We start from the raw sequence: 27,488 nt of genomic DNA on the forward strand, positions 1-27,488 counted from the left end.
ATAACTTACTATCATAAAGATGTCAGTTCTTCTCAAATTAACTTAAAAGTACATTGCAATTCTAATCTAAATTTAATTTGGAGGACTTCATACCTAAATGGGATAACTCAGATGACATGACACCCATGGAAAATTAAATGCCATCAAATAGCCAAGTGAACCTTGAAAATGGGAGCCAAGGAAACTTGTCTTACCATGTGCAAATGTATTAAAACTAACTCCAGATATAAACACACAGTGTAGGCTTTGAGAAAAGAACCAGATGAATAAAGTATGGAATAAAATAGATAATGCAGAGTTCAGAGACAGATTATGTGCATGTATGAACTTAATATACAGGAAAGCATCACAAATCAATGAACAGATGGCGCTGGCTTAGTGCATGATGCTGGTAAGACTGGTTCACTTTATGAAGAAAAATGAAACACTATCCCAACTGAATGCCACATATGAAATAGACTAAGTAAGATAATAAATCACAGAGTGAACAGAAGAGTATTGGAGAATGGCTCTGGGTCTATTGGCAGGAAAAACCTTTTTACTAAGGATGTTAGAGGCTCAAGTAATACTCCCAGGAACCCTGACAGAACATGAGCAAATGGCATGACCAGATAACTTATAATAAAAAAAAAAGTCTAACGAACAGGGAGATATTTAAATTCAAACTTGCTGTTACTTAATGGGTTTCACCAAGAACAATGAGAAATCAATCTTATTTGACTGTCAAAAATTCCAAGGCTGGACCAGGCTGGATTATGTCAAGTCATTGGGAATGATAAGTGCTCCCAGAAAACAGGGGCATTCTTGTGTGTCCAGTGTATAAGTACTTAAACTATATAAGCACATACCCTGTACCTAGCAATTCCTCTTCTGGGTATACAACTTTTGCACACCTCACTGGTCCATAGATGGACACATTGAAGGTATATACTACAGCACCATTTGAGATTGTGAAAGGTTGGAGACAATTTGATGCCTGTCTTCGAGAGTGTGGAGAGGCAAGTGTGATGGGCACACATCAAGTAATATTTTACAATAATTAGAAGTAAAAAGACTGATGATTCTAAAAGTGCCCAAACATAAAAATCTGTAACAAGTTATATAACCCCAAGTACCTTACACACATTTAAATCATTCTGTAATCAAAAGAATTCTGTACGAATATGTTTTTCAAAGGCAGGAACAAGAGTCTCCCCATTGGACATGTTGGGATGGCTGTGTATGGAAGACAGAAAAAGAGCTGGGGCAAAAGGAAGTAAATGAGTGAATACAAAGAGGGACCTTGTTGGAGACTGATATTGATAATGCACAATAAAGTGGGCAGTTTGATTAATACAAACCTTTGATCTGACATTTAGCTGTTCATTTGGACATGCTTGGTATGGTATATCCATATGGTATGATTAGTGTGCTACTTCTCCACAGCCAGGTCTTAAAGAAAGGTGAAGGCAGACCTTCTTGTGTGTGTATCTCTGTCTGTCTGTCTATCTGTGCCCCCAATTCTCTCTCCCATGCCATGCTTGCTTGTTTCAAGGAAACAAAACATCAGACTGTTTCTAAGTGATAGAGCAGTGGGAAATTCCTCTAGCTCCTGTTTGGATAAAGGGGCACATGATATCCTGATGTACAGATAACTAGGTCCCCTTTCAACAGAAATTCTGGTAACCACATGTTTTTCTAGAATCCACTACTCATTGCACTGGAGTCTAGAATTGGCGCTGGTTTTCATTCATTTTTACAACCTAAAAAAAAAAAACCCTGAGTTTTATGTCAGAGGAGACCCCAGAGTTATTCCAGAGAGCATCACAGAACAACCTGACCTGGAAGGGAGATAGCAAGGGGCAGAGGCAGTAACAAAGAAGAAAAACACAAAAACAAAACAAACAAAACATCAACCTCTGTATTACTCATCTCTAGCTACCTCTTCGCTTAACCTCAAGGTCAAGTCAACCCTTTACAGTGTTCACGGTCTCCGAGGATGAGCTTTAGCACCAGTCTTGTTTGCCTTTTATAGTATTAAAAGAGACAATGAAACCGGCCTCTCAGAAGATCATTTCACCAAGTCCCTGTGGCTCTGCGGGGAATATATTTGTTTCCTCATTTAAATTCATGTCTCTAAAAGACAAGTAGACCTTGGATGAAATTTCAGGAGACAGCAAATTATAAATAATGTATCCATATTTTTTCTCTCCCATACGACTTGTATATAATTCCCCCTCGAGCCTTGTGCAAACACCAGAGACAAGAGGACAGGAAGCTATTAACATGATGGAAAGATTGGAATGGGCTCCTGTTGTGTGGTATGAACACAAGAAAAGGCATCTTGATCAAAAGAGGTTTTGAGGCCAGATCTTTTCTATAATCATGATGATGGGGAGGAACAGAGAGGAGTAGAGGAAGGGAAAACCATAATCAGGATATATTATATGAGGAAAAAAACCCCTATTTTTAGTAAAAGGAAAAAAAATAAAAAGAAAAATATCATTATTGTTTATTATTATTAGTTATTATTATTGGCATCTGAACTATTTCCCAGACCATTAGATAAGCACCTGCTTGAGTGACTCTTTGATCCTGGTCACCCCAGGACAAGGTGAGTGTTTGTCAGTGATGGAGGCTACTTTGAAAGCAAATTTTAAACTCTGTTGTCCATCAGAGAAGGCACAGAAAACTCTCACACAGTCAGTACATCCTCAGAATAGGATGCTGCTAAGTGGAAAATGCAGATACTGTCCATTAAGTTGAAAAGGATGCTGGGAGCATAAAGGAAATTAGCCTCTAACTCCTTCAGCCCTGGTGTACTGTCATGTAGACTTTCAGCATTCCCCAGACTTGCTCAGCAGGATCAATTCATGCCCATGGGGTCTAGACAAGTAGCCTTTTCATTCTTGGATTGGGTAAATATATTCTGCTTCACACTTTGGCTACTTTCCCTTTTTGATACTTTCTCCACCCCTACCTTTAGGAAGCAAATGCACTTGTATTCTTCTTGGACAAAATTTCCTCTTGGCAAGGGGCAGGGACTAGGGCAAAAAGTAAGCAATTATTAATATTAACTGGCCAATGACATTGCAGCCCAGTGTAATATACCCAGGAAGATTTGTACTGTGGTGGCAAACAGAACCTGACATTAGAGAGAGACTTTGGCCTTCATACTCTGCAAGCTGCACATCTTTATAGATCCCTGCATAGAGTATTAAGAATCTTAGTTCTCTTCTTCAGTTTTGTTTTATCACGAGACTTCCACTTCTGCACTCTGAAGCTGAGATTTATCTCTTCATTTCATCTATCATATCTGTATATACCAGGCTTTGTACATGGGACTTGGACATGCATTATTTCTTGCCCAAGAAATTTTCACTCAGTATCTAGTTGTTTCAGTGGGTTCTGATAAATCTCCAAAACAAAACCAGCAGGGTTTGAGATGCATCAGTGACTTAAATTTCAGCTTTCCATTAAAACTGTAACTTCTAAACATGGATACTCTTTTGCTACATATTAGACGATAATGGTGAGTCCATTGCTGGTACCCTAAACTCTATATGGGGTGAGTAGCTCAGTTGGTAGTTATATTCATTGCATAGAAGTTGGGCTCTTCAGTTTTCTTCTTTTTTGTTTCTGAGTCAACACTGGCTATGTTTAAGGAGCCCATTGTCAACTGGAGTTGTGCAAAATAACAAACCAACCTAAATAGATACCAACTGAACTGCCCATCAAACCAAACCATTAGCCAGCTTCCTCTTCAGATTTCCAAGTCAGTTGTCAATTACCTGATTTAATCCTCCCAAGGTCCTGGCTAGATCTGGAGTCCCACATCCAAACTATTACATCTAAGATAAGGCAGTGATGGTCACAGAAATGGTTATATTTCTCAGTCCAGAGGGATCTGGAAAGGAGCTGCAGCTGTAGATACCACAGAAACTTCAGACATTTGATACACTGCTCACTACTGCCAGCTGTGACATTAGCAGGATAGGAATGAAAAGCTCATACAACACTGAGCATTTTGGATGACAAAATGATTCCTTTAACCCAATAAACATGCAAACTGGGAGCTCTGTGCATCTGCTAGCTGCATTCTTTTTATGGTGAAAAAATTCTTAATTCAGCAGAAAACTCTTCCCAATGAGTCTTTAAGTGGAGGCTCCATTAGGGACCCTTTAATTAACCTATGAAAGTGCAGGATGAGTTTGAATAAGAGGTGACACCCTAGTTCTTAATAAGGTATCTTTGAAACAGCAAAATAAACTTCAGCCTCAGAAGAGACAGCAAGTGTTCTCTAGGTTCCACTTGGTAAGGATATGTCATGGATTCATGTCTTGTTGTGTGATCAGTTTATTTCTATTTTCCCATTAAAATATTTGCTCTTGACTCATGAACTCATTGAAGACACTCTTTAAAGTATTGAAAAGTATAAACACAAGGGAAAGGGACTCATTCACTATTTCACTATCCAACAATGACTTTGAGTATTTGATCAACTCTTTGCTTTGTCATCTAGAATGAGTAGATTGAGAGAAGGGAAGGGGTGAGGGGGTGGCACTTTCTGTTGCTTTTTTGAGAAGGAAGGGCAGACTCTGGGACATGGAGGAGGACTCAGTCATCCTGGTACTCTGAAATTCAGGAAACCTGTGTTTAGGGGTGAGGGATATGCTCATATTAACCCCACTGATGGACACACCCTCATCCCTAAAAGGTGAGAGTCAAAAGTCTGGGCTGGGTGGGCAGGTACACATCACAAACTATAAAGGGATGCCATGGAGGTAGCAGAGAGGACTATTAACAGTTTAGATCCCAGGGCTGGACTATCTGGGCTCAAATCTCAGCGAACTTCAATGTCATAGGATCTTGGATGAGTTATCTCTTCTCTATTGTACCCTACTTTCCTTGTCTATTATACACACACACACACACACACACACACACACACACACACACACACAGATGATATAAATCATCTATAGGACAGAGGCTATTATTGTGAAGGTGAAATTAAATACTGTTAAATAATGCATGTAATGTGTTGTTTAGGAGAGTGCTTGCCAGAAAGTCATGTAAGTCTTTGATTTCTAAAAGCCTTCTCTTTTTCTTTTCTGTGGAGCCAGGAATCAAACCTAGGACCATAGCGTATTAGGTAAAAGTATTCTATTAAGCCACACTCCTATTCCTAGGCTTTTCTTTTTATCTATCTATCTATCTACCTATCTATCTATCTATCTATCCATCCATCCATCTATCCATCCATCCATCCATCCATCCATCTATTCTTGTGGAGCTGGGGATTGAATCTGAAACCTCATACATGCTAAGAAAACATTTTGCCACTGAGCTATCTACTAGCTTATATTCCTGCCCTTTAAAATGGTTTTTTCAGTGGTTTTAAAGATTGAGTGAGACATTGAATATGCAAAAGTACTTTGTGCTCTTGAAGGTGTGAAGGCTTATGAGGGTTCAGTACTGAAGGTTTCCTCTGTTATGTTTACTAGAAGTGTCACTGAGGACAGGCATCAGGGAAAGGAGAGAGAGAAAGAATTTTTCTAGAAAAACAGGCAAGAAATTGGAACAAGAAGCAACCTGGCGTCTCTGCTTGGTGCCCTTAGTTGGTCCACATGGACCACAGATTTGGGCTGATGTTTCTGTGATAACCTCGGTGGTGGGGATTTTCTGGCAGGGTCTTGGGAAAGGGGTAGGAAAAAAGAAGAAGCTGAGTGCTTTTAATAGATTCCTTCCAGGCCAAGGCTCAGCAGAGGTGCTCAGGAGGCGGACGCCATGGAGGGAGAAGAAGGCGTCAAAGTGACTCAGAGTCCCTCACCTGTGGTGAAGACAGTAGAGGTGAGGCTGCTCCGCGTGGCATCCTGAGCTGCCTGCAGGAGCACTGTGTAGTCAGTGTTCTCTGACAGGCCCTCCAGTCGGATCCAGGTGTCCTCAGCATCCACAATCAGCTCCTGCAGAGAGCCAGAATAGAGGCAGCTGGAGGGAACAGCCAACTTGCAATCTGGGACAGTGGGGAAGCTGGGTCAGCAATGCTGTCCTCTCCATCCCACAGGAAGGAGAGAACTGGCCAGCTCCTATCTCACAAACGCACACGGGATAAATTTAGGTACCTGGGTTATTGAGACAGCAGCTTCGAACTTACTGGGCTTGCTGTGGAGCAGAAGCAGCTGAGGAAGCAGAGACCCTAGGTCTCCCTACTATCATCAACTAGACCTGTTCTACTTAACACTTGTTCTCTGGATTTGGTGTCTATACACAACTTTTACTTTTAAAAGGATCCTACCACAAGGGAAGGTTTGCCAGCTAGTGCTCTGGTGGGTTGTTTAAACCAATGACATAAAACCAAAATTGATCATCTCCTTACTGTAGGCTACATAGATGGTACTTTTATAATGCTTATCAAGGCATAAAAGCCTCCCAGGTTTATTATCTGGCTCATGTTTGCTTGGCTCTGGGAGCAAGAAATCATTCTGATAACGTAGGATTGGGAGTTTGTCATGTTTTGCACCATGATGCTCAGAGCACCATCATACCTAGCGATGATCCAGAGAGGACAATGACACTGAGAGAGGGCTAATACTTTACTGCAGTGTGGGCAGAGAGCGATAGCAAAGCCACAACTTGATATTTCCTGGCCTGTAAACCTGGGTTCTCTCCTCCATAGCAGGCTGTGTATCCAGCATCTGGAACCTCATTGGTTGCCTGTGAATTGGTTTCTTCTCCAGCCATGCAATTTCCATGGGTCATTCCACTGATCAGGTTCCACATGGCCTCACGTGGGAGTAATATTTTTTCCCCTTTCCAGCTAAATGCTTACCTTGCGGCTTCCGTCAGTAGACTTGTATGTCAAGACATAGTTTTCAATCTCTGCTCTGGGTGGCTGCCAGGAGATCAGTGCACTTTGCCTGGTGACTTCACTGGCTGTCAGGTTGGCGGGAGGATCCAGGACTGCAAAGAAGAGAAAATGCTAAGGTGTCCCTGCCTCTCCAGCTCTCCCTTGTTCAATTTCAGGCATGGTAATCTTACTCACAGGGCTGTTCCCATGATGAATTTAGTTCTGGTTTGGATGGGAGCATAAAGGGTGCTATTATCCTCTTTGAAGCTACTCCTACCCCCACAAGCAGGACTCTGAGCTGAGGCATGACATCTTCCAATACAACTCTTTATGCTTAGGCTCCTGAACCCATTCAACCTCTATCTGCTTAAATTTGTAACTATCTTGTATCTTCTCTTGTCCTAATGTTCTTCTGGTCATGATTTTACCCAGCAGCTCCCCACTACCATATCAAGCTTTCCAATACTGGTCAGAGTTTCCTGTACCAGATACAGCCTTAGTCCCAGATTTTCTTGTATGGCTCTGCTATTGTTACAGAGATCCTGAGTGTAGAAAGAGAAGTGCTAATTGCATGGACCACATTTAGCCGAAACATGTTCAGATCACTAAAACCTATAGCTTATTATTTATTCCATTACAAGGAAGCATCATTTTTTGGTTCCACATAATCCTCCAGGGATGATATCAGCCATGCAGGAGCCTGTACTCACGGGTAGAGAAGTTGGTGGCGATAGTACCACTCATGAGCGGCCCACTGGTGGCATACATGGTGACGGTATAGTGGGTGCTAGGAAGCAGGTCAACAAGCTGGAATTCTTCGTTGACTCCATCCACCAGGATGGTCTCTCCAGCAACTGAAATCAGATCCATGCAGATAAGGAAAGACCCACCATATTTAAAGGCACTTCCCATGGACTCAGTACCCAAGGCTTCTAGGGGAAACTACAGGTGATGGAGCTTATTGCCCCATACAAGGATCCCCTTCCATCTTTTTGTTTTTGTTTTTGTTTTTTATTCTTTAGAAAGAGTGTTCTATATATGGAGGCCAAATTGTGTCTCTACCTTCTACTCAGGCCTCTGCAATGGAGTAAGAAGAGTCCTTGTTTATCTATTTGTCCACTTTTTCCCCACCAAGTGCTCCCTCCTTTATAGTGAGAAAATTCAGCCCCCACCTCTCATTACATTTATATGACAGTTCTAAAGTTTCCATAGTCCTGACTGCTTCTCTCTGGACAAGAAAGTTTGTCAGGGTCTTTGCTGAAGTGCAAATCTTGGGAGACAATTGAGAACAAGAATTGGTGCTGCTGATCAATGCTATAAACAGGGTAAGCCTGCTTCTGTGCCTGTCATTTGTATTATTCCAGGCTTTAGGACAGCCATGCATCATTGCCGCTACATGCTGAATTTATTAACAATCAATGAGTTTGTTTATCACCACTGCCTTGGTGGATCATTCTGACCTGTGGGCAGAGTTTTGCCTTTATTTCTATCATCTTTCACCTTGGTTGAGTTTTGGACCACAGTTTCAGTTTATTAAAACATTTTAAATGTGGATTCAATCAATCACAGTTTTGTTTTATATACAAATTTTGTAAGCACTTCTTCTTGGGGCTCATTCAAGCTGTTACTAAAACTGTTCATTAGATCAGAGCCAAGCCCTCTGTTAGACAATTAGAGTATTCCTGAATCATTCAGCATTTAACAAAGTTTATTAGGCACATCTCCAAACTAGGTCAGACCTAATGTCTGTACTAAACTATGGCAGACCCTTAAATGCTCATCTCTTTCCAAATACGGGAAGGCTGTACATTTCCTCAGAATTCCCTTGTCATTTTTACTTTCTCTGAGATCATGTTCCTTTCTTCCCGTCTGTATCCTGATTCTAAATTATGATGGCCCATTGGGTATAGCTCACTGTGCTCTGTCTTGCATAGTTCGTGCCACAGCTCATGTCAAGCTGTATTTACTTCACTGCATCATCACTAGAGGTGAGTTCCATAAAGATAAGAACTCAAGCATTGCTTCTCAACTTTTCTAGGCTTAGTGAGTACGTAGCCCATGGGAGGTTATCAAAAGCATTTGCTGAGTGAATGGATGTTAATGGAGAGGATGGAGCTGTGTGCCTTGTCACTCTGATTTTGTGTTTGTTCTTGGTTGCTTGCCTTTCTTGAGCCTTGCAGACTGAGCTGGTGTTGACTTTCATCACCAGCTGTTTACAAGGGTTGGGGGATGATATCTTGAGGACTTTATAGTGCTTGAGGGCTACTCAATTTCCCCAACCTAAGGTAATTTCTGATTTGACTCTCAGATGGCAAAAATGAATTACTTCTTCACTTCCATACTGGCTTGCAGCTCCAGTCTACACCCCATCCCCAACCCCACCTGCAGGCACTCACTTGCAAAGTGTGTGAGGACAATGACGTAGTTCTCCACTTCACCCATGGGTGCTTTCCATTGAAGCAGGGCTTCTGTAGGGGTGATGTTGGTAGCAACCAGATCCACAGGGCTGTCCATGGCTGAAACAGAACAGCAGAACATCCGGTTAAAGAAAGAGCAGCTGCAGGGTAGAAGTACCACAAACCATCAGAATTTTCCCATGTGGTGCACATCTGTCACTCATCTGGATAAAACAATGGACTGGAGACTGATTCTTTTTCTCTCTGTCTGGCTCCATTCATCTTTTTCCTTCTCCCTTTTTCTTCTACCTTTCAAATATCCACTTCTCTCCCAATTGCCCTAAGTCCTTCTTTTAAATTAATTCATTAATTTATTTTGTGCAGAATTTTTCGACATGTTCAATGGGAAGTAGAAAATTCAAAATACTCTCTTGTATGTTAGATATTTCACTGGAGATGGCATGAAGAACCTATTGAAGATGTTATGATTCTTTAGTTACTGGGATAATTCTGCTTTCCGGTCTGCTTGTTCTTTCACACATGCAAGGGTGACCTTTGTGGAAAGACCTCTGTGAACCTCGGGAAGTGTGGTAAAAGTGCAGCGGCACCCCACACCAGGAACTCAGTCACAGAGTCATGTCCACTTCCCAAATTCTTACATCACTATTCACAAGCTTCAGTCTAGACTATCTTCAGGGCATCCTTTTTGTTGCATAGAGAGTCATGGTAATTTACTCAAGCTTAGGGAAGCCAAGATTGCCTGTCAAGGGAAGAAAGTTTGCTTGTGAATGGATTATGATTTTACTCACCCATGCTGTAACTCTTGGGTTTACTTACATGCTTCCTTTTCATAAAGTAGGAATTTATTTATAAAGTGGATGTTATTATAACAATTTAAGTGTCAGTTCAACCTGAGTCATACAATTTATGTTTGAGAACCAAAATCCACTGTTAGTCTACTCCTGTTCTTTAATTAAGTGAGCTGTATTTGGTGTTTTTTTTTCCCTCTCTCTTCTCTTTTTGCTTATGTTCCTCATCATAAAGTAACAATTAAAAAACCCTCATAATTTAATGTTTTGAATTTTATCTATAATATATGCTTTCAAAAACTTCTTCAAATGCTGCTCTTACTGAATGAAGTATAGTTGGGTGATTTCTGAGATGTGGATGATCTTTTGAAGGAGTTCTCATTTCTAAAAATTTTAAAATCATTGTGACTACTTTCTGAGAACAGGACAGTTCCGAGAAGTTGAAGGAGGGCAATGTGGCTTAGTGTGCTGCTGAGTTTCTGCTTTTGAGCTGTCTGCTGTCTGTGGCCAAGAATCCTAGGAGTTAGCTTTGGTCTTAGTCCACAGCCCTCTTATCTTGGGAACAAGATGTTCTAGAAATCCATTTTATGATGTTCAATGAGAAAATATGGCAGCATTTTCAGGAGGGCAGGAAAGGAGCTTTCTTGGCTCAGTGGACATTACTTCTGGTCAACATTTACTAACCAGATGCTTTAATGATCACAGATAATTAGAGGATTAGGGCCAGACTGACTGATAAAACACAGCTAGTGCATCTACAGTCACAGATCTGAAGAAGGGAGACTCGGAAAGGTTAGCATACTCTGTGCTGTCCTGAGAAGGCTACTTTATGTTTCAGAAAGATGTTTTGGCCAGTGTGTAAGGAGATGCTGTTTTGGTGCATGTGAGAGTATCTACAAAGCAGTGAGGAATTCTTAGGCACATTTCCCTCCTTCAGGAAACACCATCTCCAGGGAAATTAAGCAGTGTCGGGAAATCCAGGTGTTCTCTTAACGAGGCAGGCGGAATGTTTTCCTACATGTGATGGAAACTATGCTTTAACTAGAAGGTCTGTTCTGGATGTTGAGGATAGAAACTGATGATTGTGCCTTCTAGTGACATCTATAGCAAATCTTTGCTGATTCTACCGATATACTTGCTTAAGGACCAGAGAAGGAAGGCTAGCAGAGCTGCTGAAAGGGAGCTCTGTCCCCGGGCTTATCCAAAGAGCTTGTTTTCTGAAGAAGGTATGGAAAGGGGAATTCTCTTCCCCACTTCCCAATATTACAAGCTGTTCTATCTCCTCAACTTTCCTTCCTCTGGAGCTCCTTCTGTGAATGGGCTTGTGGACACAGAGGACTCTTGGATCTGATTAGACAGCCTATAGGAGAACAAGGACTATACAGTGTTCCTGTTGGTGTCTAAGGATTCTACACATGGTCAACTTCACCTCCATTGCCTTCATACAGGAAAAAGACTTAAAACCTTTTTCCTGGAGCATAAAGCAAAGGCAAAGGGTGGCTATATAAGATAATAATCTCATCCCCCAATTTCCTGTAACTGGAATAACAACTCTTCCCTGAGGTTCTCCCACCCCAAATGTCTTAAAGATTCAAATATCTGCTGTGGAATGCGTCCCCATCATGCGTCTTTGAAAGGGCACTCTTCATAGCGGAAATTCCATGGAAATTCCTAACCTGAACCAGCAAGACTCCTCGAGTGTGACTCATTATTAAACTCCTATAATTAGACAGTATAGTCTGGGGGGGAGAACTCACAACTTGTCCTGCAGGGCACAGTGAGTCAGAGGAGGCCAAGGAACCTGATACCGGCTGTATGAGCTGGAATAATCTCACCCTGCTTCCTGTGTTTGTTTCAAACCCATTCCTCGTGTCCTGACCTGACTCTCACCAAGGGAGCCATGTTTACCTGTGTGTATGAGGGTGCAGATGCGTTCACTTTCCTCCCTGCCTCGCACACTGTTGAGACTTATTTCATATTCAGTAGCTGGATGCAGCCTGGTGATGGTGAACTCTGTCACAGTGTTGGGCACCACAGAGCTGTCCAACCGTCCCACTAAGGAAGAACAAAATCCATCATTAGAAGTTCAGCAGCTCTCTCATCAGTGGGTCCATGGCTCAGTGTACATTGGGACAGTGGGTCATGAAGCACAGATGGATGTGGGCTCAGCATGCAATAGGGAAGGCAGATCAATAATTCATAAGATGGCAATAGTGGAGCTTAAATAAATCTTATATGCTGGCCTCACTCTTTCATTTTATGGGCTTCTTAGAACAAAAGTAAATGAATTACTTACTATGTCAGTTTCTATCAGACTGGTCTTCTCTTAGGTGACCATATCAAGACAGTATATTGGGCAGAGCTGCAAGAAGTGCTTATGCAGCTCAGAGAAAGGTCGCCTGGAAAACTGTCCTACCCCTGCTGGAAGTGGGTATGTCTTCCACACTGTTAACAATGCCTCACACACCAGCAAGAGCTGGCAGTATGCAGGCAAGGTCTCAGCCAACTTCTCTGACTCACACGTTGGCGGCAACGGCAGAATTAGGATCATATCACTGTGGATCCCTCCAGGGCTCCATCTGGCTCTGCTGGATCTTTATCCATTTCCTGGATTCTAGTCTTAGACTGTATGCTCAGGAGAGTACATGTAGCCCTAGCTCTAGGGAAAGTCTTTCAGGGTTCACTGTTTCTCATTGCACAGCCTAGCTAATGGTGTCCAGTTGCTTCCACTGGTGAAGTGTCTGGCTTTCTTGGTAATGTAATCAAGCCATTTTGAGAGGAGTTGGTGAACTCATGGTTTCCCAGTCGTTCTTCACAGACAAACTCTCATTTTGAGGGAGTAGGCTAAAGAGAGGGGCCAATGTCCTGCAGATTGACAGTACCCCCAAATTAATCTCCACCCAGCTTCAAACCTCATTTGTGTTTGAGAAATAAAATCATTTCATTACCTTGTGTGGGTCGATATGATACTCGGTAGTAATCAAAAGGTGCAACGGGAGAGCTCCAGGAAACCATCACTGAATCCTTAGTCACATTGCTAATTGTAATGTTTTTGGGGGGATCAATTCCTACAAAGATCAGGGAGTTGTGGGAAAAAGACAGAAGCACAGTTTGAAAATGGAATTTCTATTCCTAGTTTTGCCTTGATCCACTAGTGTCCCATAGGCAGACACAGCCCTACATAACTAATAGCACATCCCTAACAAGATGGCCAGTGTGATGTCACACCTGAAACATTGGGGCCATGACCAAAGTCAGTTATGAACATTCTAACAACGGGAAGCTAAGTTGGCAAGATCTGTGCTTCTGTGCAACAATTACTATCTATCTAGACCACCTAAAACTTCCTTTTAAGTCCCTGTAATTTATTTCAAGTAGGGAATTACATAGTTATCTTCTCTGAGGGAAACTTTTCTTAGAAAGATCCAATGCTGCTACTATCCTCTTTTTTTTTAATTTAAATTTTTTTTTAGCAGCCACCTTTGGTTCAACTGGGGAAAACTGCCTATTAACTATAGAGGGATTTCAGAGCACAAATTCCAAACAAATATACTTTCCTAAGTTGTATTTTACTTAGGGTGCAAACTTAAATTGTGGAGTTGAATCAGCTGATTGTTTAATATACTTTTTCAATTTGTGAGTTCTTGTCAGTTGATAGGGAACTACCTAAACACAGGTGTTCTTATGTACACACATATCATATTTGGGATTGCATTTGCAAATGATCAAATGGAAATGACCCAATTCATCTTAGAGCACTGTGTTTTCCAAACAATGTGCAAATCAACCCCAGTCTTTGAGTACCAGGTCACCACATAGTTGCATGCTAGTTCTGTGCTGATTCTGAGGAAGATTCACTTATTAGGTAGTCAAAAGATGGCTCTCCAGAACAGAACCATTATCCTTTCACTTAGAAGGATTCCTTTGGAGACTAGCTTTTTTCCAGGGCTTTTTTCTTAGGCTGGTAGATCTAGGACCAATGCATTTATGACTTGAGCCCTCAGAACATTGGGTCTATCCTACTTTCCAAATGGGAGTTCTCATTGTATGCTTCTTATGCAGCCCTGGAAGAAGTAGCTGCTTCAGAACAACTCACAGAGGCCTGTTAGCCACAAACTCAGTTTGCTATTCCTTGAATGTTTCCCTTTTTTTAAATTGCATTGGCTTATCAAAGGCTACTGTGAGACGCCCCTTCACCAACTTTTCCAACCTCACCTGTTGTGATGGAACCCACTATGGGCTCAGAGGTCACTGTCCCATGGACAGCTACAAGGTTCACTATATATTCAGTGGCTGGCTGTAGACCCATCAGGACAGCATGCCTCTTGGTGGCATCCAAGAGGACCTCCATCATCTCTTCCTCCTCATCCCTGGGGCTGTAGTTCAGAATGAGTCTGTCTGCTGGGGGAGATGGGTCACTCCAGGTGATGTTGACACTGGAGGAGGTCACATGAGAGAAGTGCAAATGGGAGATAGGGCGGAAGCCTGCAAAGTAGAGAAGATTGGTGGCCCTGAAACACGCGCGTGGTAGTAGGTTATTGCGCAGAAGAGATTCTTGACTTCCTTCTTTGCTAATGAGGGCTGCACTCTCACCTGCTGGCTCAGAGGGCCTACCTCCCCACACTCCAGTCCCACCTAGTCGATTCTTCCCAAGCCATATACTGAACAGTCAATTCTAAGAAAACTAGAAGCACTTCTGTGAAGTATTCATAATACTGATCCAGGATTTAAAAACCTCTAGCTTGGAAAAAAAATGGTGACATAGAGCTTTAGCATTCCCATTGATTTAATGCAGGAAGGGCAAGGTGGGGACAAATCAACTACTGTGTCCAGGCTGTAAAAAAAAATCAGACATAACATTTCAGATGCGTGGCGTCCTCACTCACCCCTTTTCTTTACTTCCAAACATGTCCTTTTCGTGCATGTATTATTTTTTTCCTCTCTTCCACCCTACACATCTCTTTTAGTGTTCTCTTTTGGAAGACTGGGGCATCCAAATGACCTTCTCACATTAAGATCTATTTATTCTGGAACCTCACTGAGATGTCTGCTCCCCTGGTACCTGTGAAGGCATCCACAGTGGACTCCAGGCTCTGCTGTCGACCCCTCTCAGCAGTGATAGAGATGATGTATTCTGCTCCGGGCTCTAGATCTGTCAGCGTATATGAGGTCCTGTCCCTAGGCACAGTGACTTCCGAGGAGATGCCAGAAGATGGGGTAAAAGTAATTCTGTAGTGATCAATGGGACCACTGGCCTTGGTCCAGATGAGAGAGATAGAGGTCTCTGAGGAGGCTGTTACCATAAGGTCTCGGGGACTGTCAAGTTCTGTGGATTAAAATAAGTTTTATTTATTTGTTTGTTTGTTTGTTTGTTCGTTCGTTCATTCATTCATTCATTCATTCATTCATTCATTCAAGGTCTTATATAGACTAGACAGGTCTTGAACTCATTATGTATCAGAGGATGATCTTGAACTTCTGATCCTCTTGCCTCTGCCTCCCAAGTGTGAGAGGACAGGCACGTATCACCTCATTTGGCAATTAGCCTATTTCCCACTGGTTCTGTAGGACAGCCACTGGTTAGGGAACTACCCTGTGTGTCTCCAGGCTGCCGGTAGACCTGCTGACCATGAGCCCTAGCTTGTCATGGCTGATACTCTTCTCACATTTTGTTAAACAGCTTCCCTTTGGAAGACGGCCAGGCATACACAACAGATGGACAATCTGTAGAAAGAGGTTATTAGCAGCAACACGCTGGAATACATCCACCACTGGGATGGATCTAGTTGCTGATTTGCAGACGCTCTGTACTTGTTTTCACTCATCCTCCCTTGGTAAGCCAAACAGAGAAAAAGAGGAGCCAGCACCATATAGGATAAGGTGTTCCTGGCAACTAAATTTCCTGTCTTCCCTTCCCTGACTTAAAGGTTATTTTGGGCTGTTCTAACCACAGGTATAGAGGTCTGAGGACTTCTGTAGACTCTTGTTAGTGTGCTCTTCTAGCAAGTTTGTTTATGCTAGGCTGAATCTTTGGAATAGGGATTGACCCAAACCTCTAACCCTGCCCACCCTAAAATGCTTATATTTAAGCTTACTAGAGTGACTTTGAAATTTCCCAAGGACTTGGAAGGGAAACTGTTGGATTCAGAGCAGGAGGAATCTTAAGTGGGCTTTTATTGTTGCTTTGGGATCATATAGGACATTTCCAAGTCTAGGTCTTCATTGTGGTGGCCTTTTTGAGTGTTCCTGTGATGCAGACTGGGGACACACATTCTGTCTGCTATGAGGTGGCTTAGACAGAAATACAGTCTGCTATGGCATCAGCCTGTGGGGACTTTCGGATTGTGGGTCAAACACAGATCCATAGTGAATAGGGTGGGACTTCAGATGTCAGGTCAAGCATAGGGTAGATGCTGACAGTTGGCAATGGTTTTCATCAGGGTCTTGTTCACTGGGAAGGTTACCCCATGTCTGATCCTAACAGAGCTAGTCTCCACACACCTCAGTCTTACATGCTTACAGCTTAGTCACCTTACTCACCATTCTACTTACCAGTCCTGGCGTTCATGGTGGCAGGAATGCTTTGTTTTGAGTTCATGACTGCAGATATTCCAACTCCATATTCTGTGCCTGGCACCAGATCTGTGCGTAGATGCAGAAACAAACATTATTCTGCTCTCGCTCTCTCTCTCTCTCTCTCTCTCTCTCTCTCTCTCTCTCTCTCTCTCTGTGTGTGTGTGTGTGTGTGTGTGTGTATGTGTGTGTGTGTACACATATATCAACACACAGGTGTATGTGATGAGGAAGGCTAAAAGGAGAGAAGAAAATGATCATAGACTCCTGTTTAGATTTCATGTTTAGTCCATTTTCATTAGTCACTTTGCTCCTAATTTTACCCATTAAGAAATCCCAGTTTTGCTACTTGGAAAATCCATATGAAGTCAGTAGGAAGAACTGGCCAGTGCCAAGTGGCTGCTTATTACGTGTCTCAGACAGGCAGTGAGGCTGCCCCTGTCAGTGTCCTTGGGAAAATTGGCCATGTCTAGAACGTTTTCCTGTATACATGAGTCTCATGTTGGCTAACACAGTGAAGTGGTTTCTTGCTTAAACTGTGAGGTGTGAAGAAAATACAATCAATAGGAACAGTGTAGACATGAGCCCTGGAAGAGTTTCTTGACCGTGTGTAGGAGGATTATATTACATATTTTACAAATAGGTCCTGAGACCACACCTATGAACATAGGGATTTTTGGGTTACTTCTAGAGGTCACAATATATAGACTTTTCCTTAGAACATGGGACTATCAGGCTTTTAACATAGATGAGTACAGAATTCCAGTACTTGTGACCTCTCCAGCAAGGTCAGTCACTTAGTCCTGGATATTTAAGCTACAGATCAGTTACAGTTTACAGTGGCTTCTTATGGACTCAGAATTTGAAGGGAATTCAAAATTAAAGGGTATAAGCCTCGTGGGAAATCCTTTGGGGGTTTATTGCAAAGGATCACTGACAGGTTCCTGGAGCATCTGGAATTCTCTCGAGTCTTTCTCTCCACTGTTCCACATTCATTTTCAGATCAAGTGGTTTGATTGATGTAATGGTTTCCTATTGCTACTGTGACAAATTACCATGATTTAGTAGCTCACAACAATACGAATTAATGATCCTCTAACTCAGGAGGCCTGGGATCTAAGATAGCTCAGCAAGGTTGCCTTTCTTCTGGTGCTCCCAAGGGAGGACCCATTTCTTTGCTTTTTCAGCTTCTAGGGGCTGCATGCCTCTCTTGTCTCTTGTTTATTAATTTGCCCTCAGAAAGCCTGAAGCTTAACATCATCAAACCCTTTTCTCTCTCTTTGATCTCACATTCCATTGTCATATCTACCTTGACTCTGACCTCCCCGAATCTAACTTATCATAGGGACCAAGATCAGTAAGTTGGACCCACCTGATAGTACAGGACAAAGATTCTTAATCGAGGGAGCAAAGTCTCTTTTACCACAGCAGGTGACGTAGTCACAGAGGCCAGGGATTAGGATGCGGATATCTTTGGGGACCATTATTCTTCTACTATAACTAGCTTCAAACTCACCCCACTTATTAAGACTTAGATTATAGAAAAATACAGCAATCTCATTGCCATCCCTGGGCGCCTCCAGTGGTCTGGCTAATTCCTTCCATCAGGCTTGTTATGAGGCCTGCCTGGGGTCCTGAGCACTATGGATTGTAAGACTCTCTTGTGTTTACGCAACATTGTGTTTTTTTTTTAAGCATGAATGTACTTGGAACTTCATCACAATCCCATGAAGGTGGATGGGCAGTGTTATCCACTCATATTAATCACCTGTGGCTGCTGCCATAAACTACTATAAACTGGGGGCTTAAAACAACAGAAGCATATTCTCTCACAGTTCTGAAGTCCAGATGTCAGAGAACAAGGTCTTGGCAGGACAAAGCTCCTCCAAAAGCTTTAAGGGACCCTGTCTTGCCTCTTCCTGGCTTCTAGTGGGATGCTTAGTTCTCTTTCCCTGGCTTGCAACAGCACCACTACAACCTCCACCTCTTCAGGCTTGTGACATTCCTTCTCTCTGTATGTGTTTCCTCATCTTAAAAGGACATCAGTTGCACTGGATTAGAGTTTAAGATGAACCCATTTGAAACTGATCACACAACCACAGACCCTTTTCCCAAATACTGTCATTTCTGTGGGTTCTAGGTGGACATGGATTTTAAGGATGACACCATTCAACTTGGTGTAATATTTATTTAAAAAAAAAAACGAGAAACTGAGGCAATGGAAATGAATCTGTGACCAGTTTGAGAAGATTCTCAGACTTTCTAGCCTCAGAGTTCAAGGCCTGGGAGGTTTCTCCTACCCTAGCTACATCTGATCCTCTGGGCTATTGTGGCTTCCCGAAGGCAACACCAATGATTTTTCTAGGGAATGTAATGAGCAGCCTCTCCTTAACCAATGGCTTGTTTCAACAAACGGGAATGCTGCATAGGAATCAGAAGGTTCCACCCTGTTCCTGGCTTTGGTTTGGTTCCCACTCTGTGTGGTTACAGCAGAATCTGACCTGGTCTTAGCCATGAGTCTCCCTTGAAGGGATGCAGTTGGGCCCTATCCGGGCAGAATTAGAATTAGGCTCCATTTTCCCACCTCAAACCAGCTTGTCCCTTCTCTAACCCTTACTTGGTTCTCTCCTGAAACTGTCAACCTAAGTAGAGGTAGAGTTTGAGTATAGCAGGCTTTGGAGTCTGGTGTACATTTACGTATGCAGGCCTGGCCACTTCCCACATGTATAACTTTGACTGCTTAATATCTTTAGGCCTCAGTTTCTAAAGAATGGGAATAATAAGCTTGGATGTCAGAGGGTCACTGTTAAGGATCCAATGAATTTTCTGTGTACAGGTCCTTGTCCGTAATGATTGTCATCAATATTATCATTACCCAGCACACAGATGTATGCTAGGATGTTTTTAAAGCCTTTTCATGTAGGTGGTCTTATCATTATCAAAAAGCGCCCAGGCAGGTACAGGTTGGTTTTAGGTACACTTTTTGTTGGTTTGCTGAAGCTTGGCCCCTGACTCTGATGCAAATGAATGAATGAATGAATGAATGAATGAATGACTCATGGAGTCAAGGTGTTAGTGAGGAGTGCTCCCTGGCTGGTCTCAGTACCTGTCTCTAGTCTGAGTGGGTGATTGCAATGCATACAGACCTGTTTAAAACACACCGTCATTGCCATTAATGTAGTCCACTATCCTCAGAACACCCCCTCGTTGGAGAATTCAGTTACCTTTAGGGCACCAACTGCTTTTCTCAGGCAACTGATTGAGACCTTCAATTGCTTGTAATGAAGTAGAAACTTTCCAGCGTAGGCAAAGGGTGACAGATCAAGGCAGTAAGACAGAAATTATATGTTGCCAAGCGGATCTAGCATGTAATGTTTTCATCCCAGTTTCTTATTTATGAAGCTTAAATGAAATGTTCAATAATTTACAGCAGCATTGCCTTCCCCCGAAAACAGCAGATGTTAGAGCGCTCTTCCCAGACTTTCTGTCTAGGGGACAGGGAAGCGGGACTCTCTTACAGGCCTCGGCTTGCTATATCCCTTTGATTTTCAGCCGCTTTCCTCCTGCTCTGCGAGTGAATTGTTGCTCTTTGGCAGCAGGTAAAGAGCAGTTCTGCTGGAGAAGGAAATGTGTGTCTGAGGCATAGCTGCCGCAGCTCCCTCTCAGCACGCAGAGCACGCTGAGGGATTTTTCACTTTAAAGACCCCATCGCTCGCCATCAATGCTCCCTTTATTTTTCCATCCAACTTTTGTGAGGGAAAGCCTATAAATGGCTCCGTTCCCTGTCTTAACAAAAGCTCAGACAAGTCATCCCATAGGATGTCACTATTCTCCATCCCTTATAGAACTTCCTTTGTTCAGCTTGAGGGCTGACACTTCCCTAAACTCTTTCACTATATGCCCATTCTTCTCTGAATCCCTAAAGCACACAGCTCATCCGCTCGGTCCACAAGCATTACCGAGGGTCCCCTTTGTGTCAAGCACGAGGCTGTGGGCTTTGGATATGAAGTGAGCTGATAAGACATCCCCTTGTCCTTTTGAGGGTCAAAAATGCATCTGAACTGGAAAAGTAAATTAATTACTTATTGACTACCCTTGCTATGCCAAACACTGAGCTGCAAGCAATAGGTGATCTGGAAGAATAAGAAGAAAGGATAAGAAGAAAGATGAGGTTAAAACAAGGATTTTGAGTGTCTTGATGGTGAAGACGACAGCTCCAAGTGTACCTTTTATAGAGACCCATGTGTGCCCTTAGTAACTGCCGTGCAGCTCGACTCATGAACAAATATGGGCTCAGAGACGTTCATCCCTTGACCACAAAGCGAGCACAGGACAAAGCAAGGCTTAGAACCTGGTATCTTTCCCTAACTGTCATACAAGTTGGCTTTGGGGACTGGTGTGAACAAACCAGAATCGGAGAGTCAATACTGTGTGCTGTTAACTAAGCGTGGCTTCAGAGAATGGACTCAGCTTGGCTATAGCAGCCAGAGAAGGGACTCAGGCTGGACCTTGAAATCCAGCTAAAATGAAGAAAGATGGAGTCTCCCTGTGGTCAGAACAGGGCAGGGCAAGCACCAGTGGGCTAGTGAGAGCTGGAAGGCAATGGGCATGTGCCAGCGCTGTACTGCAAGGATGGCCGCGATGAGGGCAGAATCACTCACTTGCTCCTGCCGAGGAAACCTATGCTTGCAGCTGCTGGTGGGGAGCAATGGGGAGGTGGGAGATGGAGGAGGCAGGGGGATGGAGGGGGCCTGAGGAACTGTCTCTTGCCAGCAGAAATGTAAGTAAGTCACCTGCCATCTGTAGGCTTGATTGGCTTCAAGTGGGCATGAGTTACTGTGGACCCTTTTCATGTCTACATCCCCGGGTCTCTCTCCAACAAGCCTATGGAACTCAAGGCTACCAAATGGGGAATAAGGGTTTAGTTAGTCCTAGTCCACTGGTTTTCACAGAGAGACACAAACCATGAACCCTTTCCTTAAGGAGCTTACAGTCAGCTTCTTAATCTTGACAGCCTGTGTCAAGCCATATCTGACAAAATTACTTATGAAAACAAGACCAGATGCCATGACCCAGTACAGCGAAATTCCTTGGTAGTGCAATTTTGAGGCAGAGCTGTCACAGATGGAGAGAAGTCTTGGAATACAAGACCTTCTGAGATGTCCTGAAATCATACCTCATGGACTATGTTAATTAGATGGAGAGCCAAACTCCCTGGCACTGCCCTCCCATCTTGGATAAGAAGGGGCTTCTCCAATGAGTCAGCCTTTCAAGGAGATCGCTCTGCCACTGGGGGATACGGATGAGGCCAAAGCACCACAAGAGGCAGTAACTCCATCTTGACTTTCAAACCACATTTAAAAAGAAAGCAATAGTAAACAGCATTCTCTCAGATGGAACTTTCTGGTTGCCAGTGAGACTAATGGGGAGCACGGCTCATCACCCCGGTCTTATAGGAACACCCTATTCTGGTTCTTTGCTGTAAATAAGTGTTCCCTGTCCAAAGAGCCAAAGAAGAAATAAGCATTCTGATCTCTGTCTCCTGGCTTCTCTTGCTCTGGACTTCTCGAACATGTAAGAGACCTGGTTCTTCAGTTCTGTGAGATGTTCTATGTACTCCTGTTTCTGTGGCTTACTCCATACCTTCAAGCTCCCTGACAGGCCACATTTTTTTAAAGGGTGCCTTACCAAAGTGGCCACTTGGGGTCACTATGACCTTGTCCAAAGGAGTCTGAACTTTGTCTTGTCCAGGCCCCTAGACCCTTAGCCCATACCTCTCCCCGTCAGAAGTGCCCAAGGACTAGCACTTAGGATGGGGTTTGCACCAATGTGGCTGGAGAGGACAGACAGGGTGGAGTGGACATAAATGCCTTGGTGGCTGTTGATTTGACAGCTGTCCTCCCTTTGAGGTATCAAATTCCTTCATGGGAAATCTCCCCGGGAATAGTATATCTGCATATACGTCCTGTAGAACTCACTTTCCCATCTCTGGACCCACATCTAGGCCCCGAGGAAGAACTGATGGATTTAGTAAGTGCCCCCAATCCAATGTTTCCCACCAATAAGAAGCTATGAAGAAGGCTAGTCATACTGATGAGGCCTGCTTGCAGATACTAGCTGTATATGTGTGTACTTGCATGCGTATGGATGTAAATGTGCAAGTATTTGTGTATATATGTGCATGTGCAGTATGAGTGTGTCTATGGGCCTATGTGGTTGTATGTATTTGTGTATATGAAAGTATGTGAGTGCATATAGTGTGACAATGGTATATGAGTGTGTAATTGTATGTATTTGTGTGAGAGCATGTGAGTTTGTATGTGTATAGATGAGCTAATGTTACTTCATGGGAGAAAATGAAAGTATGATTGTGTGAGTGTATATGTATGCATGTAAGCATGTGTGAGTGTTGCTGCATGTGAGTACGAATGCACGGTTATGGGCATTTTTCTGCACATGTGTGGGCACGTGTGTACGTATTTGCATTTGAGTGTATGTGTGTAGATATGTGCATGTGTGAGTTGAGACGTGTGGTGGCTGCAACTGTACTTTTTCTACAACATATGTGATGGCACAATGTCTATAGGTTCTAGGTTTCCTATTGATTGATGTTCTGATTATCAGCTTGTTGACTAAAGATTGAAACACTAGTATGGAGCAGCAGCAGGCTAGCTAGGAACTATTCATTGGGAACCATGGAGACCAGCTCCTTTGACTTTGTCTCCTGGTCACAGTGTCCAGGAGGAAAAGAGAGGCTTGGGAGGATGCACGGGTGCCAAGAGCCTGTTCCTTTGTGGCCGAGTATGCTTTCTGGCCTTTCTGAGAACAGAGCAGAGAAGTCACCTCAGACACAATGATCAGAGTACTGATACTAATTATTATTATTATCACTATAATTATTACTATTATTATTATTTTCCACTAGTCTCTGACAGGAAGGCATTCCTTTGACCTCATTCCAGCCAAGAACCCAGAATCTCCTTCCTTTCCTCCCTTTTCCCCTTCCTCCCTCCTTCCCTTCCTCTGCCAGGAGTCTTCCACAAGGCTCGTTGTCCGAGAGCAGAGTGCTGCCAGTCTTTTCACAATTCCAGGTTCTAACCTAGAAGAGCCTTAATGAGCCTGTAAATCTGTGGTACTTTGGGACCCTGTGGAGACTCTAGGCATAAAATATTGACCGAACAGACACCATAGAGACTTGGAGGCTGAGCCTAAAAGAAATGACTTAGCATTTAAGGTTCAGAAGCCACCCAAGCAAGGAAAAGCAAAAAAAACCAGTGCAGACACATAGTCTGTGGTTTAGAAACAAATTTGTATCCCAGAGGGAATTCTCCAGGCATTGCCTTACAGAGAATAATGAGGGAATGTCTGGGATTCTAGACCTGAGCCTAGGTTCTGTGTTGTAAAGAACCAATTTGTGGAAGGGGACTGAAAGGTGTGTACTTGCTGTGGGCTCTTTAAATAACTCAGAACCCTCAAAGCCAAGAAGGCCCCTGGGTTTTACAGCAAAAGCTTCATGGTGGCCTCAGACACAAGAGCTTCTGTCAAGAATAGTAAATACAGGTGCCACTGCCTCCTGTGGCAGCAACTACCTGTGAGAATAAAGGAGGTCTACAGGTGTGCCAGGGGAAGACCAGGCTGCGATGGGTCTAGGGTTGAACTTTGTGGAGAGTCAAACAGTGAAAAATCCAATGGCTAATGTGCGGTCAGTGTGTTCCAGGTTCCAAATTCAGCACTTACACACAATGGCGCATACGGTTTTACTTAATCCCCTTGACAGCTCTGTGGTAGACATCAGGAAACTGAAGAACAGAAAATGTAGGGGATCTGATCAAAGATGTACGGCCATAAAGCCGTGTACCTCAAATCTGAGTAGGGTGACATCAAAAGCCATGCTCTGGAAGAGTGCATTATTTCTGCCAATGTGTATGTCCATGTGCCCACAAACTTCCTGAGGCTCTGAAATATAGACTATGACTCAGTGGGTCAGGCAGAAGAGGCCTCTACCATTTCCTCAGTGACACTTCTGTCTCTGGTGCCCATATCCATTTAGGGCATCATGCTGATCAAAGGAGGTCATCCTAAATCAGCTAACAGGCCTCTGCATCCCCTTTCCCTCCCCCTATCATCTACTTACAGTCTATCTGTTGCCTAGAACTCATTAAATGTATGATTCTCTGTAAGAGCCAGAAGGGATAGAGGGCACCAAGAAAACAAGCCTTCTAAACCAACATGATCAAACTTTGTATGAACTCACAGAGATGGAGGCAGCATGCACAGGGCCTACACTCGTCTGCACCATGTCTCTGTGCATATATTATAGCTTCCAGCTTAGTGTTTTTATGGGATTCCTGAGTATGTGAATGAGTGGGTCTCTTGTGCCTTCTCATGGGCTCTTCTCCTTCTGTTTGTATTGTCCAATTCTAGTGTGATAGCTTTTGTTTTATCTTATTCTATTTTGTTACATTTTATTATTTAAAAAGAGTAAAAAATGAAATATATGATTCTCACAATGGCTCTATGAGATGAATGGTGTCACTTACAAATGAAGAAATAGAGGCTTGGAAGGGGGGGGGGTCAGCTGACCCAGGCACATGGAAAGTGATGGGTCTGGGTCCAAGTCAAGTAAGAGGTTTCTGGAGGCCCACACACAAGGCAAAGAAACTGAGAAATTCCTCTTCAGGGTTCAAGTAGGGCAATGAGTGAGAACAGATAGTAATTTAGAACTGAGACCAATCATTTCCCCTTCCCCCTTCTCTCTTTCCTGAGTCCTTCTTCCCCCAGATACTTCAGAAAGAGAACAGTGATCCTTGGGACTAGTTTCAGCATAGGCATGTACTATATACACTTGGTTTTCTTATATGCATATAATCCCTCCTTAAATGGTGCAGTGGTTTTCATTTATAAATCTCCCAGCAGTGAAATTCCTAGGACAATTATAGGAGATGCATATCATACATGCATACATGCTATATATATACATATATATTTATACATACACACATATATTTATACACATACATATATATATATATATATATATATATATAAAATAGCACTACTCAAACACAAATATTAACCTATGAAGCACAAATCTTAAAAGGTCTTATTAATAAAAACAAAACTGGAACCAGGTATTGGGGTGAATGCTGAAAGATCAGAGAAACAGAACAAACCACAGCTAACCTCACCTCACCAATTCCTCAGCTGATCTTGTTTCCTCAAACTGGAAGCCTCTGTGTCCTCATCCAAGTGGATCTCAGCTGTACTGCTGCTAAAAGCCTAAAAACTTTAAGGACTCTAGTTCCTGGTCCTCACACCTTATATACCTTTCTGCTTCCTGCCATCACTTCCTGGGATTAAAGGAATCATGTCACCATACCTGGCTATTTCCAGTGTGGCTTTGAACTCACAGAGATCTGGATGGATCTCTGCCTCCAGAATGCTAGGATTAAAGGAGTGTGCCCCATTTTCTGGCCTCTATGTCTGTCTAGGGGCTGTTCTGTCCTCTGACCCCAGATAAGTTTATTAGGATGCACAATACATTGGGGAACACAATATCACCACAAACCTATTTCAGCTATTACTCAATAATAAATCTCCTATGGCCCTACAGGTCTGCAGTACTTAAATTTGAACCTTCCTTTACATTTTACTTGTGTGGTGGCAGCAGCCAGGGAAAGAAAGCCTCTACACTGGGACATAGAAGCTGCTCTGAGTCAGTATGTCCCTTGCTAGTGTGTTGTGAACTTGTACAAGCTTCTAGGGTCTCTGAGCCTCAACTTCCTCATCCATACAATGGGAATGTTCATAACTGCAAGTATATGGTAGAAGACTGGTATCAAGGAGCACAAAGTCTTTTCTTTTTTGTTTTTCTCCTGATATGGGAACTAATAACTAGGCTGTGGTTGGTTCTCTATGATTTTACAGGGTGGCTTCTATCCAAACAGCTAGTCACCACTTTTGTAAAACGTTACCTGGCAAATCATCCTGTAGCCATAGGCAGAGATGTGCCGCTTCCTCCTGTATCACTCAGTTTTTTGTTGTTGTTGAAGGGATTTTTTTTTTTAAAATAAATGTCGCCAGCTCTCAGCAAGGCCCTTGCACCAGCTTGCAGTCCCTTCCATGCCTAATTCCCTCCTGTTAGCCTGCTTTATCAGCATATTTCCCACCTCCTTGCTGTGTTTCCGGCTGTGTGTCTCTTTGGAAAAGGTGTTCTTTAATATCTACTTTGACTAGTTTCATTTGGCAAGGAGGTCCGGGATTTCAGCTCAGGAAGAAAACAGCTTCAGTCGTACTGTTCTCGTTCACTGTTCTCACTCTGTAGTACCCCTGGACTAGTAAGACAGCGCCTGCTTTTACAAGCCATGACGTAAGTTAAATGAAGTCTGTGGGCTCATGGGCAGCCTCTGGCCCACAAGCTTATGTCCATTTCATCTGTCATGTGAAGGTCACATAGCACACTTCAAGCACCCACCTTCTGGTGAGGCCCAGCAGGTATATTTTCTTGGATGGGTGTGCTGTGGGATCAAATGGAGCTATGACTGAGTCCCATTTCCTCCAAGGTCTGTTCCCAGCTCCCCAGCCTCAGCCATGCATTGGGTTGACCGAGGGTACTGCCTCAATCCATACACCATCTTCTCTTCTCTGACATCACCAACAGATTCCTGCCAGCCCGTCTTAGCCTTGACCCCTGTCTGTACGTACCTATTCATTGTACTGCCTTGCTTAAAATCCCTTACCCAGCTTGATGCTGCTCACTTATAATTTATCACTCAGGAGACTGAGGCAGGAGGATCATGAGTTGGAGGCCAGCCTAGGCTACACAGTAACATCCTGTCTCAGAAAGCAAGTAAGTAAATGCATAAATACATAAAATCCGTT

The 27,488-nt window shown here is 43.1% G+C and overlaps 1 protein-coding gene across 2 annotated transcripts in view; it reads right to left on the minus strand.

Annotated features, from left to right (window-relative positions):
* Positions 1–27,488, minus strand: part of Tnr (tenascin R) — a 74,490-nt gene that overhangs the window by 21,174 nt on the left and 25,828 nt on the right. For both annotated transcript variants that reach the window (XM_059280811.1, XM_059280812.1), the window contains 9 exons: positions 16,587–16,676; positions 15,097–15,360; positions 14,250–14,519; positions 12,983–13,102; positions 11,943–12,089; positions 9,226–9,345; positions 7,540–7,683; positions 6,812–6,942; positions 5,813–5,945 (listed from right to left, as the gene is read on the minus strand). In XM_059280811.1, the coding sequence (XP_059136794.1) occupies positions 5,813–5,945; positions 6,812–6,942; positions 7,540–7,683; positions 9,226–9,345; positions 11,943–12,089; positions 12,983–13,102; positions 14,250–14,519; positions 15,097–15,360; positions 16,587–16,676 (1,419 nt within the window). The remainder of the gene's footprint in view (positions 1–5,812; positions 5,946–6,811; positions 6,943–7,539; positions 7,684–9,225; positions 9,346–11,942; positions 12,090–12,982; positions 13,103–14,249; positions 14,520–15,096; positions 15,361–16,586; positions 16,677–27,488) is intronic.

This window comes from Peromyscus eremicus, chromosome 15 (assembly GCF_949786415.1).
Source record: "Peromyscus eremicus chromosome 15, PerEre_H2_v1, whole genome shotgun sequence".
NCBI classification, from domain to species: Eukaryota; Metazoa; Chordata; class Mammalia; order Rodentia; family Cricetidae; genus Peromyscus; species Peromyscus eremicus.